The 15624-nt window shown below is 42.2% G+C and overlaps 1 protein-coding gene across 2 annotated transcripts; it reads left to right on the top strand.

Annotated features, from left to right (window-relative positions):
- Window positions 1-343: 343 nt before the first annotated feature.
- Window positions 344-15534, top strand: lrrc17 (leucine rich repeat containing 17). Of its 2 annotated transcripts, none has more exons than XM_049761286.2 (5): window positions 344-450; window positions 9029-9354; window positions 9834-10305; window positions 13589-13744; window positions 14731-15534. In XM_049761286.2, the coding sequence occupies exons 2-5, from the start codon at window positions 9082-9084 to the stop codon at window positions 15153-15155; spliced, it is 1326 nt and encodes a 441-aa protein (XP_049617243.1). In that variant the 5' UTR covers window positions 344-450; window positions 9029-9081; the 3' UTR covers window positions 15156-15534. The 2 variants fall into 2 exon arrangements, with proteins under 2 accessions (XP_049617243.1, XP_049617242.1); XM_049761285.2 differs by lacking the exon at window positions 344-450 and adding an exon at window positions 5637-6063.
- The last annotated feature ends 90 nt before the right edge of the window (window positions 15535-15624 follow it).

Below are 15624 nucleotides of genomic sequence, written 5' to 3'. Positions count from 1 at the left end.
CAACTTGCCTGTGACACTAATGAGGACATTTTACAACGCAACTTTATATTTATTTGTACCGACACTCATTAAATCGACAGATATTTAAATTAATCAACAATCCTGCCCAACAATACAGACAAGTCGAGTTCTGGGGTTCATCATATATTTTTTAATTACCCCCCCCCCCCCCCCCCATGTTTTGTTACATAAACCCATTTTATGATTATAAACAGACTTCCCCATCATCCGTGCCAGAGGACGCTCGGCCGGCAATTTCCCTTAGCCACGCCCCTTCATTACCGTAATGACTGTCACCTGCTCCCTCATGTATTTAAACCCTGCCCGTGTGTTTCTTCCTGTTAGTGTCTACTGTTACTTTCCGCGTCTGGTGTTCGTGACCTGCTCGTCCCTTTCCCCCCACCGGTCTGAATCTGTCCCGGGTGGACTTCTGTTTCCTGTCTGCTGTCCGTGAGTCTGTCCCTCTTGTGTCTTTATTCATCCACCTCCCTTCCCTTCAATAAACCAATCCAAACTTCATTTGGTCGCCCTGTTCCACTCACAAAACCCGGATAAAAGTCACAGGATTTTTTTCCAACACCAGTTTATCACTGATGCTCCATAATGGACAACAGATGAAAATGACGCAAGAGGAGCTTTTGCTAAGCATGACTGAAGAGTGGGATTACTGAGTATGTTCAGTAGTAATGTTGGCAGCTTTTATTTTCCCTCTATAGGGATTTTGCATGGCTTCTTCCTAACACAGCTGCAAAAAAGTCTATGTTTGAATTGGAGGCTGATAGTGCAGCGTCAGCGTTTTCCAGCACCTTTGAAAAATGTGAAAACGCCATCAGTGTGACGGTGGCATTGATACCGATGATGTAGTGTGTGTGTCAGGATTTGGCCAGAAGTGTTTTAAGGGGGCGCCATGACATGGTTTTTATGAGCACATGAGGGGCGGAGTCACAATTACAACTAAGATTCCCTTTTTTTAATGCATGTTCTGCTATTTTTAAGCATTAATCATATTTATTGGTGTTTTTCCATACTACATATACTGTGAACGCTTTCTCTCGTCAACAATTTTGTCCTTGAGTGTCTGGAGACACTTCATAAACAGATGTTTGAAGTGCTTTAAAAAAGGCAGACAGACGCTTTTATGGTGGCTTTCAACAGAATCATTTGCACACTTTTAAAAAGTAATTGCTCTGTCCTTGACACATCTGACTTTATTCACAAGGAAGAGTAAAAGCTAAAGAGGGGTTGAAATGAAGAGTACACACTTCATTACCTATTGAGGGTTGAGAAAGTTTGATACAGCTCTATTGCCAAAAAGATGTGCTGTTAAAAAGTCTGATTTAGTCATCAAAGTGTTTTGATGATGACTAAAACTCGGAGAATACAATGGATTGCGGTTGAAGCCGTAAATTACCGTAACGGTTTCGCAACTTAAAAATCGGAATTTCCTGTCGCTCGCTGATAAACAAGTAAATCTTGAGGTAAGGGTTCCATTCATCTAATGACCACGCCCTTAAAAAAAACAAAAAACACACCTCAAATCATCCTTTCCCATTGAAATGAATGGGAACACCATTAATCTGTTCTTTTGTTAGTTTAATTCTGTCTGTCCGTCCATCTTTCCATCTGGGTGGTTGGTTCTTACCCCGCTAAATGTGTTAAGCGCCTCGAAATAACTTCTGTCGTGAACCGGCGTGATGCAAATAAAATTGACTTCATGTTTTTAGCGTTGCCATGACGACGTGCAATCCTCCTCTGACCTGTTTTGTTGTTCGGCAACGAGAAAAGTTTAAAAAAAAAAAAAAAAAACAGACATTGGTCAAAAGGGTTGGCCAACAGCTGTCATTGTTTCATTACGCTTAGATTTAAAACTGCAATAACACAACTAAATTAAATCACGTCAGAGTTTGTTTTGGACTGTTTTTTTTTTTTAGGGGGGTGTTGCAACAGTGGCAACACCTGGAAACAAAACAGGCTTAGTTTTAAATGTCTGTACCAAAGACTACACACTTAGGATCACTTAATGACCCTCACGGTAAATGCCCCCCCCTACCCAGTTTACTGGCACCCGCTGACTCACCATCTTTCTTAGACAGATCCTGAACTTGTAAACCTTCACTGCAGCTAAGTAAATACTTGCCACAAAGCGATGCATTTAAGTTTTTAAAAAAAACAAAAACGTTTTGCTGAAGGTTCAAATAAGTGGGCAAGTGGCGGAATTTGTGGCAAGTAAATTGAATCCAGACGTGACCTTTTCGGCGGGTACCCATCTGAGGACACCAAACAACTGTCAAGGGAGAATAGCAGCACTTTCTCGTTTTCACTGAAGCTACAGTAAAGAAAAAAAAAAAAAAAAAGCGAGCTGGATGGGAACAATTAATTTCAGCTGTTCACTTCATTTCCATAGATTTTTGCTTCGTGTGTGTATAGGTATTTTTATTATGGAGTGCTCCAGTGCTCCCTTTTCATCCCAACTACTGCCAAATTCATCCACCCATTTGGGGTTATGATTATTAAAAAACATCAACAACATATTTGAAAAATCAAATCAACTGCCAAAATATATCCCAATCCCAAAAAACCTGTGTCCACCAAGCTGGTTTCTTTCCTTTCATTTTCTATTTCACTCAAACCACAGAGAGAGAGACAGACATGTAATTTTCCGTGATGGCGGTGGCATCTCGAAGAACACAGTTTTCCATTTCCTTGCATGATATTCCCATTTTTCATTTTTCAGTCTGTGGTGAGAATAAAAAAGAACGCTGGAAACCTTTCTGAGGAGTATATGGAAGGAGCAGCCTTCGGATCCAACGGCATAATGACAGAGAGGGTGATGGATGTCTATAATAGCAAATTAAAGTCGAAAAAGTGAACCGTAACGGCATAAAAAAAATATTGACTCCTATTTGTGCACCAAAAACAACAAATTGGTATTGAACGGTACCAAAAGGGGCGGAGCTAGAATTCTGTGATGTCCACCTAAGCTTACCAAATCCGTATTCGCTAGCTGCTAGCATAACCGCTACCATACTGAACCATAAACCATATAACTTCACTTTTTTTTTTTTTTATGACCATCTAATAAGCACTTTCCCCGTGCACCAAAAACAACAAATTGGTATTGAACGGTACCAAAAGGGGTGGAGCTAGAATTCTGTAATGTCCACCTAAGCTTACCAAATCCGTATTTCTTAGCTGCTAGCATAACCGCTACCTTACTGAATCATAAACCATATAACTTTTTTATTTTATGACCATCTAATAAGCACTTTCCCCGTACAGCGTGTCGAAGTAATGACGGTACTGTAGAACACGGGCACAACCGCAACTTGACCACACGGATGGAAGCAGCGGGTAGCTTAGCGGTTCCAAAAAACAGACAGCTAATGAGTATGCCGACAAGCCCGGACATATGTTTTTAATTTTGTAGGAGCAAGGGATGAGTGATCGGTCAATGACGATATGTAGCTTCGGGGGGGTATTATCTTGAATGACCTATGACCCCCCTCATAGTCAGCAGTATTAGGTAATGTCTTTAAGTCATACAAAAATGCATACCGAGTAACCGATTTGACTCAATCACAGACACGATTGTCAATTCATACCCTTATATCAAACACAATCTAATAAATAACTTGAATCCCATCCAAGTTGCGTTCAATGCTGCTATGCGAAAACATTGTCTGGAAAAAAACCGCAGATTCTTGTGTAACTTTGATAAAAGACAGCTACATATGTAAATAATTACTCGTCCAGCTGGGAGTGTTTTTGTGTCCAGTCTATATGCGCTACCCAACAACATAGGCTGAAAAATTTGCCTCCCCCCCTCCCGGCAGAATTCCGTGAACTAGTTACCACCAAGAAGGAATGTCATCATCATGCTAGAGCATGCGAGAATATGATCCGATAGTATGGCTACATGGTATTGCTAAATCGATTCTTACGGTCTGTCACGACCTGACAAAAGACGCCGCGGGAAGAAAAAGCCGTAATTTAAGACTTTAAAATGACTTAATCCTGTCTGTGTTTGAAAATGAAACTGTTTTTAAACCCTAAAAGTTATTTTCGCCTGGGGGTTAAAAAAAAAGATCGAAAACATCTCAATCATATAAAATAGACACCAGAGTTTGTTTGGGAAGGCGGAAATATCCGGTCTTGGTGACCTCTAGCTGCCCTCCCGCCGTGCTCATCCAAAATCTGCAAAGCAGGAGGTTATTTGCGTCAGTCCATTTGGCATGCTAGCAAGGTTAGCAAGACGCTAACACCCAAAGTGATGTAATTAACTGATGATAATTCAAGGATAACTTGAGAGGTGTTGTCTACATATTTTAAAAACTTCACTCACCTTTCCGTTGGCTGTCCTTAGATGCCTTCTAGACTATTTTAAATCACAACACCATGATAATCTTGTGAGGAAGATTGAAACGTCTGCGAAAAACACACCATCCTTGATCTCAACGGTGATTCATGCTGACTTGTCTTTTTACGGGCGGATAGGACGATATAAAAAAAGGGAAGTCGTAGAATACCGATATGGGATCGTTTAGTCGACCTAAATTGTAGCATCTGCACGGTTTTTTTCCATTATGGGATGGACGGCGGCCAGGTACAGTAGAGGAACAAAAGAAGTGAGAGACAACAAAAGACAGACAAAAAAGATCCCGGAAGGGAAAAGGCAGCAGCATGACAGCTTGTGAAAATGATTAAATGTGTTTTTGTTTAATTAGGACTTCTCTTTTTTGCTTCTATACGAGATAAAGGAAAGTATTGCTAACATCAATGACAACATACAGATGAGTAAGGAGGCAAGGAAGCTTGAAGCTAATTAGAGGCCGGCTGTGTTTTGTGTTTACATCGCTGCCAAACTTGCTACAAATAGCATGATTGCAATGAATCATTGCGACATTTTCTTGGATAAGTCCATGACCTCCCTTTTGCAGCTTTCTCTAATATTTTAATAAATTCCACAAATATCGGGGCTACAAAGTTCACTTCTCGTTGCCTCTTTGATCCACTTTTGTTTGCTAATCTTGTAAGAATTTTTTTTTTGAGGATTTATTTTTTTAACTCATTCACTACCATTGACGCCTATAGACGTCAAAGTTCTATTTGAACTCGACTGGCAGTGAATGAAAGTAAAATCCATAAAATTTAGCCTTTAATTATTCTATTGCGTAATGTGATGCGACCACGCACAAGCTACTGTTTATCCCGCCACTGCTCCAAATTTCCACACACACTTTAACGGTTGGTAGCGTAGGTCCTCCCCAATGCTCCTATTTACTTCAACCTGTGCCGTTCTAAGTGCCCTGGAGCCAATGGAAGAGTTTGGCAATAAACAATCCATTTCAGAGCGAGCATAATAGCCGTCCTAATATGGTGCCGTTTCACCAACTGTTGATCCACTGGAGAGAAGAAGAATAACAAGTGACACAGGTCCATTATTATCAAATAGCCCGCCCGATTAAACCACGTGGGAGCTGTTTTGTATCACCCGACAAGTGAGCGATGGGGTAAAGAGAAACTGGAAGCTGTTTGATTTGACGGAGAGCAGTACGCTCTTCCTCTCCGTCGATCTGGAACGCAAAAAAAATATTTACATTGTTGTCGACTTGGATTACATCATAGACTTAAATCCACAAAGGACGGGTGTTTGGGTTAGGGTTAGGGTTAGGTTTAGGAATAAAATCATTTGTATCCAGGTCCATTTTTAAATAGACTACTTAAAATGTATCTAGTAAATTCAACAACAAAACTGTTGAAACCAGTGCAGACCCTTTTCTGCGAGTGTGACATGTAACATTAAACCACACACACGGTCCCCACAATTAGCTTGCATCTTCCCTCCCGAGAGAGAGAGAGAGCGAGAGAGCGAGAGAGCAAGAGAGAGAGAGAGAGAGTGGAGGAGCAGCCAGTTGTTCTTCACTCCCTGCTTTAAGTTGAGAGGCAGACGTTCTTGGCTTGGACGCCGCGCTCATGTCAGGATTAGGAGCCGGGGACGCGGGACACACCGGTGATCTGCAGGTCCTAATTGGGCGACCCCAGCCAGATTCGCTCCCTGGTCAGGTAGGATTGTCATGACACCGTTGTATTCCGTTTCCGTCTGATATACATCCTGCCACATGTTTGTGATTACAATCCCTCAAGGATTGACTCGAGTGTGTGTGTGTGTGTGTGTGTGTGGGGCTGGCTACAACACTCATTCATACTTTTTGCATACAATTCTATAAGACAATGGATTCAAATGTGAACAGTCCCAAAATGACTTTTTTGATGACTGACCCAATTTGCCAAAATACAGTTTTGCTGATGCAAGTCCTGTTCCGACAAGGCCAAGATCTCTTCTGCGGGGGGAAGAAGAAAACATTTCATGGTGGCCCCAAGGAACTTCCATGATTTACTAGTCTGTCCCTTGTGACGAGCCACCGGTCCAGATAAGGATGGCTTATTCCTGAGCAGGCGGGGTTAATGTTTTTAAAGTAGTCTGGGTAATTATGGCTGTTTAATGACTGTATCTTGTATATACATTTTAAAGAGGAATTTGGGCTCAGCTGTTCTTGACATGCAGCTTAATGCAAATCGACAGACGGAGGGGGGGCAAGAGGGGACATGCCCCCCGTGTGAGTAAAATTCCAGCCACATGTGGTTTCAGCTTGGAATTTTAGAGAAGGGAAGGGGAGGGAAAAGGCTTAACTTGCATGTGCTGATTAGTTAGGCTCATAGACTTCCAGGTTTCTCACAGCTACATTACAGAGGACCCCAATGGAGACAGTCTTAGGTTTCCTTAAAACGCAGACTATGAAGAGTATCAAGGTCGGTCCAGGTGTCGGCTTTTCATCACTTTCCGAGTGCCCATGACGACGAGCTGAGTCATTGATGAATGACTTGAATGAACGCAGACCGTACCGATTTCCCACCAAAGACAAAATCCAGATGTCAGAAGGGTTTTTAGTGGATCTGCGTCGTGGCCAAGACGCGGGAGGGGGTTTTGTGGGAGGTGTTGAGGGGGTGACGCTGAAACCAGCAATGTACTATACATTGAAAATCCCAACACAAAGGAAAAACATGGAACAGTTTGTTCTCTTGGGGAGTCGGAAGAAAAAAATTGGAAGTTTCAGAAACTCAATTTCAAAAACAGGTTTTCTGTCGCTCCTTGTAGAAACAAACAAATCTGTTTTCAATTAAGCACTTAGGGATCTTTTCTAACGCTCGCCGAGTCGACATACAGACTCTACTGTAAGGTCTTGAATCCCTCATATTGGATTTTGAGCTTCAGGCAGATATCAAAAACCCATTTGGTTATTTGTCGTGATTAACCCAAGCATACCGTCCCTTGCGTTGAGAAAAAAAATGGGGTCCTTGTTCTCTCTGTCCTTCTGGTTCTACTTTCTTTCTTTGTGCAACAAAGTGGCCCTTGTGTCAGAAAAGGGTTTCCCTGCAGAGATCCATGTTTGAAGTTTTTTCGGAAGTGGCGATGCATTCAAAAGCTTTTCAGTCGGTGCCAATTTTTAGTTCATATGAATGCCAAGATCCTCATAGATGTTCTGTCGAAGGACTCATGTTCTTGAGGATAGATGGAAGATCCATCCATCTGTGTTTCCCTGATCCAGTTTTTCCTCCTCTAGGTGGTCTGTTCTTTGGTCGGTTGACGTCAAATGACCTATCCAAAGTGTATGGACCCCTTTTCCTTAAACAACCGGTTGTATATGAATTCAAGTGCCCAAAGCTACACATCTATAAATGGCCACACATCTGTTCTGTAACTTTTATTTTCAAGACACATCTGTAAATTGTATTGCTTTGGGAAAATCCATGAATACAATTTATGACCAATTGAATTCTTCCATTTTCAGAAACAATGGTTTAGCAATCATCATGACTATCCTCCCCGTCGTTAAAGAGTTGTCTGTCTTCCCCGAGCTGGCATGCTTTTTCCCCAGACTGGAAATGATTGCCACAAAAAAAAAAAAAACTAAAAATAAATGTCAGTTCAATTTGCACCTAATATAAGCAGTTAACACAAACACCCTGAAACATGCCGACATGTTATATTGACAGCCTAATATGGAATTAGGAAAGAAAGGGAGAAGAAGGATTAAGTCTCCTGGCGGGAATCCAGTTTGGTACTTGGCAGAAAAGATTAGCATGGAATAGTAAACATGTTACATAACTGGTGAGTGGTACCCATAGAGAAGCCAGATTTTGGACAAAAATCACCTTGTGTCGTGTAAAAATGTCATTTTAAGGTCTTTTTTTTACTGGCAGACAATAAGTCTGGAGATTTTAAGCCACATCCCTGGAAATGGACCCGACCACAGCTCTGTGCAAAAATATTGACGCACAGAAGTTTTATAAGCGACATGGTTGGGACAATAATGGTAGCTTGCGATGACTAATTCGGGCTGCTGTGGGTATGAGGCGAACCACTGGGGAATGTATTGCATCGCAGATGAGTTGCTGCTTAACAGCTGTGAATGGCAAAATGACCTGAGCCGCTTCCGACGGCTTGGAAAAAAATAAGCTTGACCGGGCTATAAACGGAAGTATAGTTTTAAAGAGCGATAATGTTTCAACTGCTGGGAAAGATGATACGCTGGGTGACATGGAGAGAGTGACTAACAAACATCGGGGGATTAATAGGATTATCGTTTAGTGCAGATAAAAGGTGTAAATTTAACCTGGACAACATGCAGTCAGTTCTAAGGCAGGATAAGGTTGTTGTGGTTGGATACGAGGACTCGGCGGGATGAAGAAAATGAATCCGCGTATACGTTTGCAGCTGTTTCTGTCCGTTGCCGGTTGATTATTCACACAAAAGTATCATTCTGCAGTGACGGGCTTGTTCCAATGTGCAAGACACAGCGAGACCATCAAGGGGAGGGTTGCGGTTTGGTACAGTTGGAACTGACTCATTGGGGAGACTTGTGTCTGTGTGATGATTGGAAGAGGTTTCGACTCTTACTTATGTGAAATCCAATTTTGGAATTGAATACATGCAAGAACTAAATCCACTTCCTGTTTGTTTTTCTAGCTGTGAAAAATCCATCACGCCGTTTTTCGACCTGACTACCGTCCTTCGGCATCATGCATCTTCTGGCTGTACTGTGCCTCTTGCTGCTCCTCCGGTCCGCCGAGCCCCGCAGAGGCCCAAGGTCCAGCGCCAAGGAAACAGGAACCGACGAGTGGATTCGGGGTAGAGGAAGGGCTGGCGTCGTGAGGCGCCAAACTCAGGAATGCAAGGAGTACATAGAAGCGGGAGAGAAGTACCTGGATTGCCAAGATAGACAGTTGACCACCGTGATGCAAGACTGGCCCAAAGATATCCACCACCTGCTACTGGCCAGGAATAAAATCCAGGCAAGTACAAACAGCTCTCGGGATATAAGACACGTAACACCTGCTGCAGTCCAAGCCACAGCTTGTCCAGACTGTCTTTTATGTCTCCAATTAAGCTCTCTGGATTCATTTCCATCCAGTCGGTGGATCTGACCTCTCACCATGACCCAAATAAATTACAGCCAGTTTGTTGACGCCATGAACATCTGTGCACCATCACAGGGGGGTGGGGGGTGACTGGGATCAAACGGAAATCTGGTTCATTCAATCAGCAACCTCGTTTTTCTGTTTCGACAGTATAGAGAATATTATCAATTTATTTTAGCTTAACGGTTGCTTTTAAAATGTCAGAAGAGTAAACCCAGACTTGTTTACGTTTTTGCTAATTACAAAACAAACCTCTAACTCTGCATTAATGAAACTCTGGGATTGTTATCATTCCTAGGATTGATTGTCAGTACTTTTTTAAATGACAACAACTCCCACATCTCGTTGTTTAGGTTCTGAGGGACAACATGTTCTCCCAGTTCAGTCAACTCAAGAGCCTGGACCTTCAACAAAATGACATTTCCATGGTGGAAGACCGAGCGTTTAATGGACTTTCCAAACTCAGGACGCTGCTACTGCAACATAACAGCTTGAAAACAGCCTCCGAGGAGGTCCTCCTCCCCATGCCCCGCCTTACCTACCTCCGTCTCTACGACAACCCCTGGAGCTGTCACTGCCCGTTGGATAGTCTACTTAGGACGCTGCAGGTGCCTAGTAACCGCAACCTGGGCAATTACGCCAAGTGCGCGGAACCTCTTTCGCTGAGGGGCCAGAAGCTGAGGAAGCTGAACGTGGACTCGTTGTGTGCAGGTGACAACCAGGTGGATGAGACTCAACTAAAGCCACCTATGAAAAAACCAATGGCTACATCCATGTGCCATACCTACATGTTTCCCAAACCTCTGCTGGACTGCAGCTATAAAGGTGAGCATGGTCAAAGAGCGACCCAAAATAATCACGGTGGTGATTCGAATCGAGTTGCCAATTGGCCATGGGAATGATCAACCAATCAGAGGACAGAAAATAGCTGACATCATCAAGTGTTGTTTTTAAATGTCGCTTGGCTATTGGAATCAGCGACCAAAGACTGAAGAGACTCAAAGATCGAAGGAGGTCCAGTTGTCATCTGGTTCTGTTTCCAATTTTCAATCTTGTTTATCCCCAAAGAAGATGATCACACCTGAATTAGAATCAACGACCCCGATTATCCCGCAATATTGCTTTCTTATCTCATCTTCATGCTTCTAAACAATGAACAGGCCTTTTAGCTCCCACGACCTCAACAAAGATTCTTTCAGTCTTTGAGCCTGATTCAGATACAAAAAAAAAAAAATCTTTCGAATCATCTTTCACTGAGTCAGAATCCCACAAAGCCCATCTGTGTCGGGCAAATGGTCGAGGGAGAACGTTTAGCATATTTTCCGAGTAGTTCTACACTAGGACTGTTGAATGGGGTCTCTATCTGACTCCTGACATTGATTCCCAGCCGTTCCACTTCATCCGGTTTACGATGCAACCCGAGTTTTGCTATTTAAAATGTTGCGCAATAGTGTGCTTGAGTAGAATAAACACATGGATTGGTTTCAACTGTTAAGCTCTCGTAAAACTGGATCATGCTAACTAGCTAACCTTGACTTTTTCGTACGACCCGAAGCAATACATGCATGATGACTGTAGCTAATTGATCCAAAACAACGAATATAAACTATTTATAAAAATGAAACCTTGACGTCTATATCCGTCAATGGCAGTGAACGGGTTAAACAACAAGACTGTTAATCTCTTAGAGGAATATTGACACGTTCAAGTTAAATTTGGTTTTTGTGATAAGTAGTACTGGTCCAAAGAAAATAGCAGGCATGAGAACCAAGCCTACATTAAATTTAGACAGGACCAATTTGGAAACAAGACTGGAGAAATCAAACTGAAGACTTTTTTTTTTTTTATTTCTCTCCGTCCACATTTTCCTTCTTTTTGTCTAAATGGCGCCGCCCCTGTGGTCTGAGAGCTGCTTTTCTGAGGTGAACCACAGCGAATTTCAGGCGCCACGTCATTCTCCGAACTGAGACAGATGAGTGCAGAGACAACAAATGCTTAAAAGCAACTTTTTAATTCACGCTATGACTCAAAACAGCAAAATACACGACTCTGCTGAGTCGGCACTTTCTGACAGGTAATGAGACATTTCCTGCAGGAGGTCCTGTTCAGCACCGGACCGTGTGCCAAAGTTATGAAACAAATGTTTGACTGCAGGCGCTTCGGGTTTCCCCGTTGAAACAAACTGCTGACTTTAACGCTAAATTGCGTGCGGCTACATAAAGCAAAATACCTCGGCTGAAAAAACTATAATTTGCCAAAAGTTAGGCCTGAATCCAACATGCCCCAAAAAACCATCGCGTAGTCTAAACAATATAAACCATGTGCAATAATAACTTATGGAAGTCATGCTATGTAGATTAATGTCAGCCAGTTGAAATAAATCAACGATTATTTGGCTTCCCTTCAAATGCCGGGCTTGCACATTTTGGCTCTGTGAAAATTGCTATCCTGACTTGAACTAGAAAATTCAAAGACAGATAAATTTGCTGACTTGAAATTTCGAGTTGACTCAACGTACATATTGTCGTGATCAATTTTAAAAGCAAAACTTTTATGACGGGTGCCTTTCGTCAATCTATTTTCATCAAAGTATCCAACGTAGGAAATTATATCTTTCCTCGACCACGGCTTTTTGGACAGAGAGAATTTTTGTGTTTGGTCCGAATGACACACAGCCAGTCCCAGAGTCATTTTGCAATGAGATGTGCCAAACACTTTCCAGCTGTCTTCTGCAAATAAACTCCAAAAAAGCTACAAACTTGGGGAGGAAAAAAGTGGGATTCCCTTTTCGATTGCAAGTCCGTAGAGGAGCATGAAAATGTTACCTTAAAAGTCTTCTCCGAATCTTGGAGATGTTTTTCCGTATCCACGTTTAACTTTTACGGCAAACATGATAACGGCTTAGAACATCTGGGTCGGCTAAATGCGCCTATAAAGTCCGCAACATCTGCACTGTAAAAACCGTCGGCGACTAAATTACAACGTCCGTGCAGGAAACGACGCAACGGCAAAGATGAAACGTAGAATGCATATGAATATGATTACATCCGCTCACCTGCAACTGGTTTACGACTAAGACAATCAGCCATGTTTAATTTGATGCTGCAAAACACTGAAGAGGCCAGCTTATGAAAATATTTTTTTGGATCTGACAACTGAATCCGGGCCAGACTTCTGGTTCCGTTTGAAAAAAAAAAGTCTTGACAACAAACATTACAACAGGGGTAGAATATTCCCGCCATGATGGCCGGCGTGTGGGATTCACCTGGTTCGTGCATTAAAAGCCAATCAGAACGGGAAATGTGCAAATGTGCACCTTGGAAACGCATTCAGACACTTATGTTTGTTGTTGAAAGAAATAAAAAAATAAAAAAATAAAAAAGGGAAAATGTTGCTCACAACCTACGCAACATCTTGAAAATAGCTAGACTTGGACAAATCAGAGCTTTGGGGGCTCCCGCTGACTCCGAAGTGACCTGTGGGAACTTGCGAATTTCTAAGACAAGATGAACAAAACAGATGCAAAGAAGTCGATGTGAAACACGCTCAAGTGTTCATAACAACAAACTAGCAAATGCTTTTTGAACAAAAATGGTGCCGCAACACATGTAGACAGACAATCTATCCATTTTCAACGGCATATATTCTTTATCCTCTTTGGAAAGCCTTATATTGCTGCCATATGTGTTGTATAACGCCCCCTTGTGGTCGCACATCAGAAGTATGTTTTTTATGATATTTTTTTGGGTGGCTAGAGGTGATTAATAGCATTTTTATTAGATTTAAATAGAAAGGATTTAAATTGTTTTGAGTTCCAAGCGTTTTGAAGAAATGAAATTTTAAAATTGAATGTACCACTGTATGTTGACAAATACAGCTCAGCTTAAATTATTTTGTGTGCCCGGTTTAGTTTAGCCTGGATTGTTAGTGGTAAGGTCCGGAGAATTTTTGACATATGTGCATGAGGATTTCTGCTGCATTTTTTTTGGTCAAAATAATATCACCTGTCGATCTCGCCATAACACCAAAACACAAAAAATCATCCACGATTTACGGCCAAATTACTACGATAAGTGATGTGATGACGACTCCATTTTTTTCCTGACAGGTATGAGCAACGTCCCAACCGACCTGCCTTCCGACATCGTGAAAATGGATCTATCCGGCAACAACATCAAACATCTCAGGCCCAAGCAGTTCCTGCATTCCAAAGACCTCAAGATGCTCAACCTCAGCAGCACCAGCCTGAATCAAATAGACACAGGTACGAGTTACATTTTCATTCAAGCATAATTGGATCCTTTGAGAAATTTGTTTGAATTTAAAAAAAAAATTAAAAAGTCATATCATATATCCCTTTAAGGAGTCATTTTGAAAGTTCATAGATACTTTCGACATGAGGTGAAACAAGATATTTCCTTTAAATAATCCAACGACCTCTTGAGATTCTATTTAAGTATTCAGGGAAATGCCCGAGACGGTTTTGGAAGGTCACGGTCAAGCAAGCCAGAGATAAAACAGGATGTCTCCCTCATCCTCTTCCATTCTTTCTTTATATGTCCAATTATTTTTAAAACTATGGTTACCCCCTTCTTCCTGCATGCCTCCCCTTCGTCGTTGCGATCAAAGCGAAGCTCGAGGGCAAAGGAAACGCTCGGAAATGTCTTATACCGTTAGCTCGTCATTTCTCGTCAGCGTACGAGACACTCGCGTTCATTTCCTGTGAGGGTTGGCAGCGGACATGGTGCCCAACTGTTTAAAAAAAATTAAATTTGTTTTGGTCTCTTTCTAAACTTACCCAAGATACCACAAGATGGCGCCAAAGCTCTATTTGATATTTGATAACAGCGTAAAAAAAATACATATTTACTCTTTCTAAACTTTCCTAAGATACCACAAGATGGCGCCAAAGCTCTATTTGACATTTGATAACGGTGCAAAAAATTTTTACATTTTTATCTCTTTTTAAACTTTCCTAAAATACCACAAGATGGCGCCAAAGCTCTATTTGATAAAAACAAGTCCAGTAAACGCCACTGCATCTCCATTAGAAAAAAAATCAGAAAAAAATTGGCACGTTCCCTAAAAAGAAGAGCATCAAGTATCAACTTCATGCCTCTAGCTGCGAACCCTTACATCGAGTTGTTAAAGTGACAAGCCTGGGGGCGGAGCTAAGTTCATCCAGGGTTGTTAGCGGAAGAAGTCTGTATGGGGCAAACTGTTTTACCAAGTCATTTGTTCTCCTGCCAGGGGCGTTCGCAGGGCTGCTTTACCTTCGTGAGCTGGATCTTTCCAACAACAGCCTTCACTACTTCCAGTATGGCGTCCTGGAGGACCTCTACTTCTTGCGTAAGATGTCTCTGGGCAACAACCCGTGGATCTGCGACTACAACATCCACTACTTGATCTACTGGCTCAAGCTTCACCCCGGCGTCGCCCACACGGGACTCATCTGCGCCGAGCCGGAGGAGTTCCGGGGCTGGCGGGTGGCCGACTACGTCAAGACCTACAACGGGGAGTGTCCCAAGGATGTACAGACAGGGGGGGTCAATGGGGGACAAGGGGGGACGGAGAATGAGGCGCAAGAGTTGGTGGCCGAGGTCGAGGAAGGGTTCCAGCTGAGGCCTCTGAAAGATCGGAGGGTGAAAAAGTTTGAGATCATCCGGTTGAGTTAATCCGGATTCGGGGTTTATGGTTTGTGTGCAGGAGAATTTAGTCTGGGATCAGGCTGAAGAATTATGACTCAGTGATTTTATGTTCGGAAAGGAGACAAGGGTATGTTTTTGTTTTTGCAATTCATGTAAATAAGTAGGCGAAGTCTTTTAAGGGACATCTGAATTCTTAGTTGTCACATTGCTGTGCTTAGTCATTTTTAGTTTATGCGGAATTTTTCCCCCAACCGGGTTGTATTTCCAAACACCGCCCCCAGCTGCTCAAAACTACGAACTAAAGGTGCTTTATTTCAAAATTACTTTTCTTTTTGTACTGCTGGTGAATGAATGAATGGTACTTTGGATATGACCATTGAAAATAAAAATGTCTTTTTTTCTGGGATTTTTTTTGTCAATAGACAAAACTGCTCTTTTTTTTTTCCAAGGTAAACTTTGTCAACACGATCATTTAGCGCCACCTCGCGGAAAGGCG

Source organism: Syngnathus scovelli, chromosome 22 (assembly GCF_024217435.2).
Source record: "Syngnathus scovelli strain Florida chromosome 22, RoL_Ssco_1.2, whole genome shotgun sequence".
Classification (NCBI taxonomy): Eukaryota; Metazoa; Chordata; class Actinopteri; order Syngnathiformes; family Syngnathidae; genus Syngnathus; species Syngnathus scovelli.
This window is presented reverse-complemented; position numbering and strand designations above follow the sequence as displayed.

Excerpts from the sequence above, each read along its gene's own strand:
- lrrc17 (XM_049761286.2), top strand. The coding sequence starts at position 9,082 with ATGCATCTTCTGGCTGTACTGTGCCTCTTGCTGCTCCTCCGGTCCGCC. Across the intron at positions 10,306-13,588 it reads GCTGGACTGCAGCTATAAAG|GTATGAGCAACGTCCCAACC; the intron begins GTGAGCATGGTC and ends TTTTCCTGACAG. Across the intron at positions 13,745-14,730 it reads CCTGAATCAAATAGACACAG|GGGCGTTCGCAGGGCTGCTT; the intron begins GTACGAGTTACA and ends TTCTCCTGCCAG.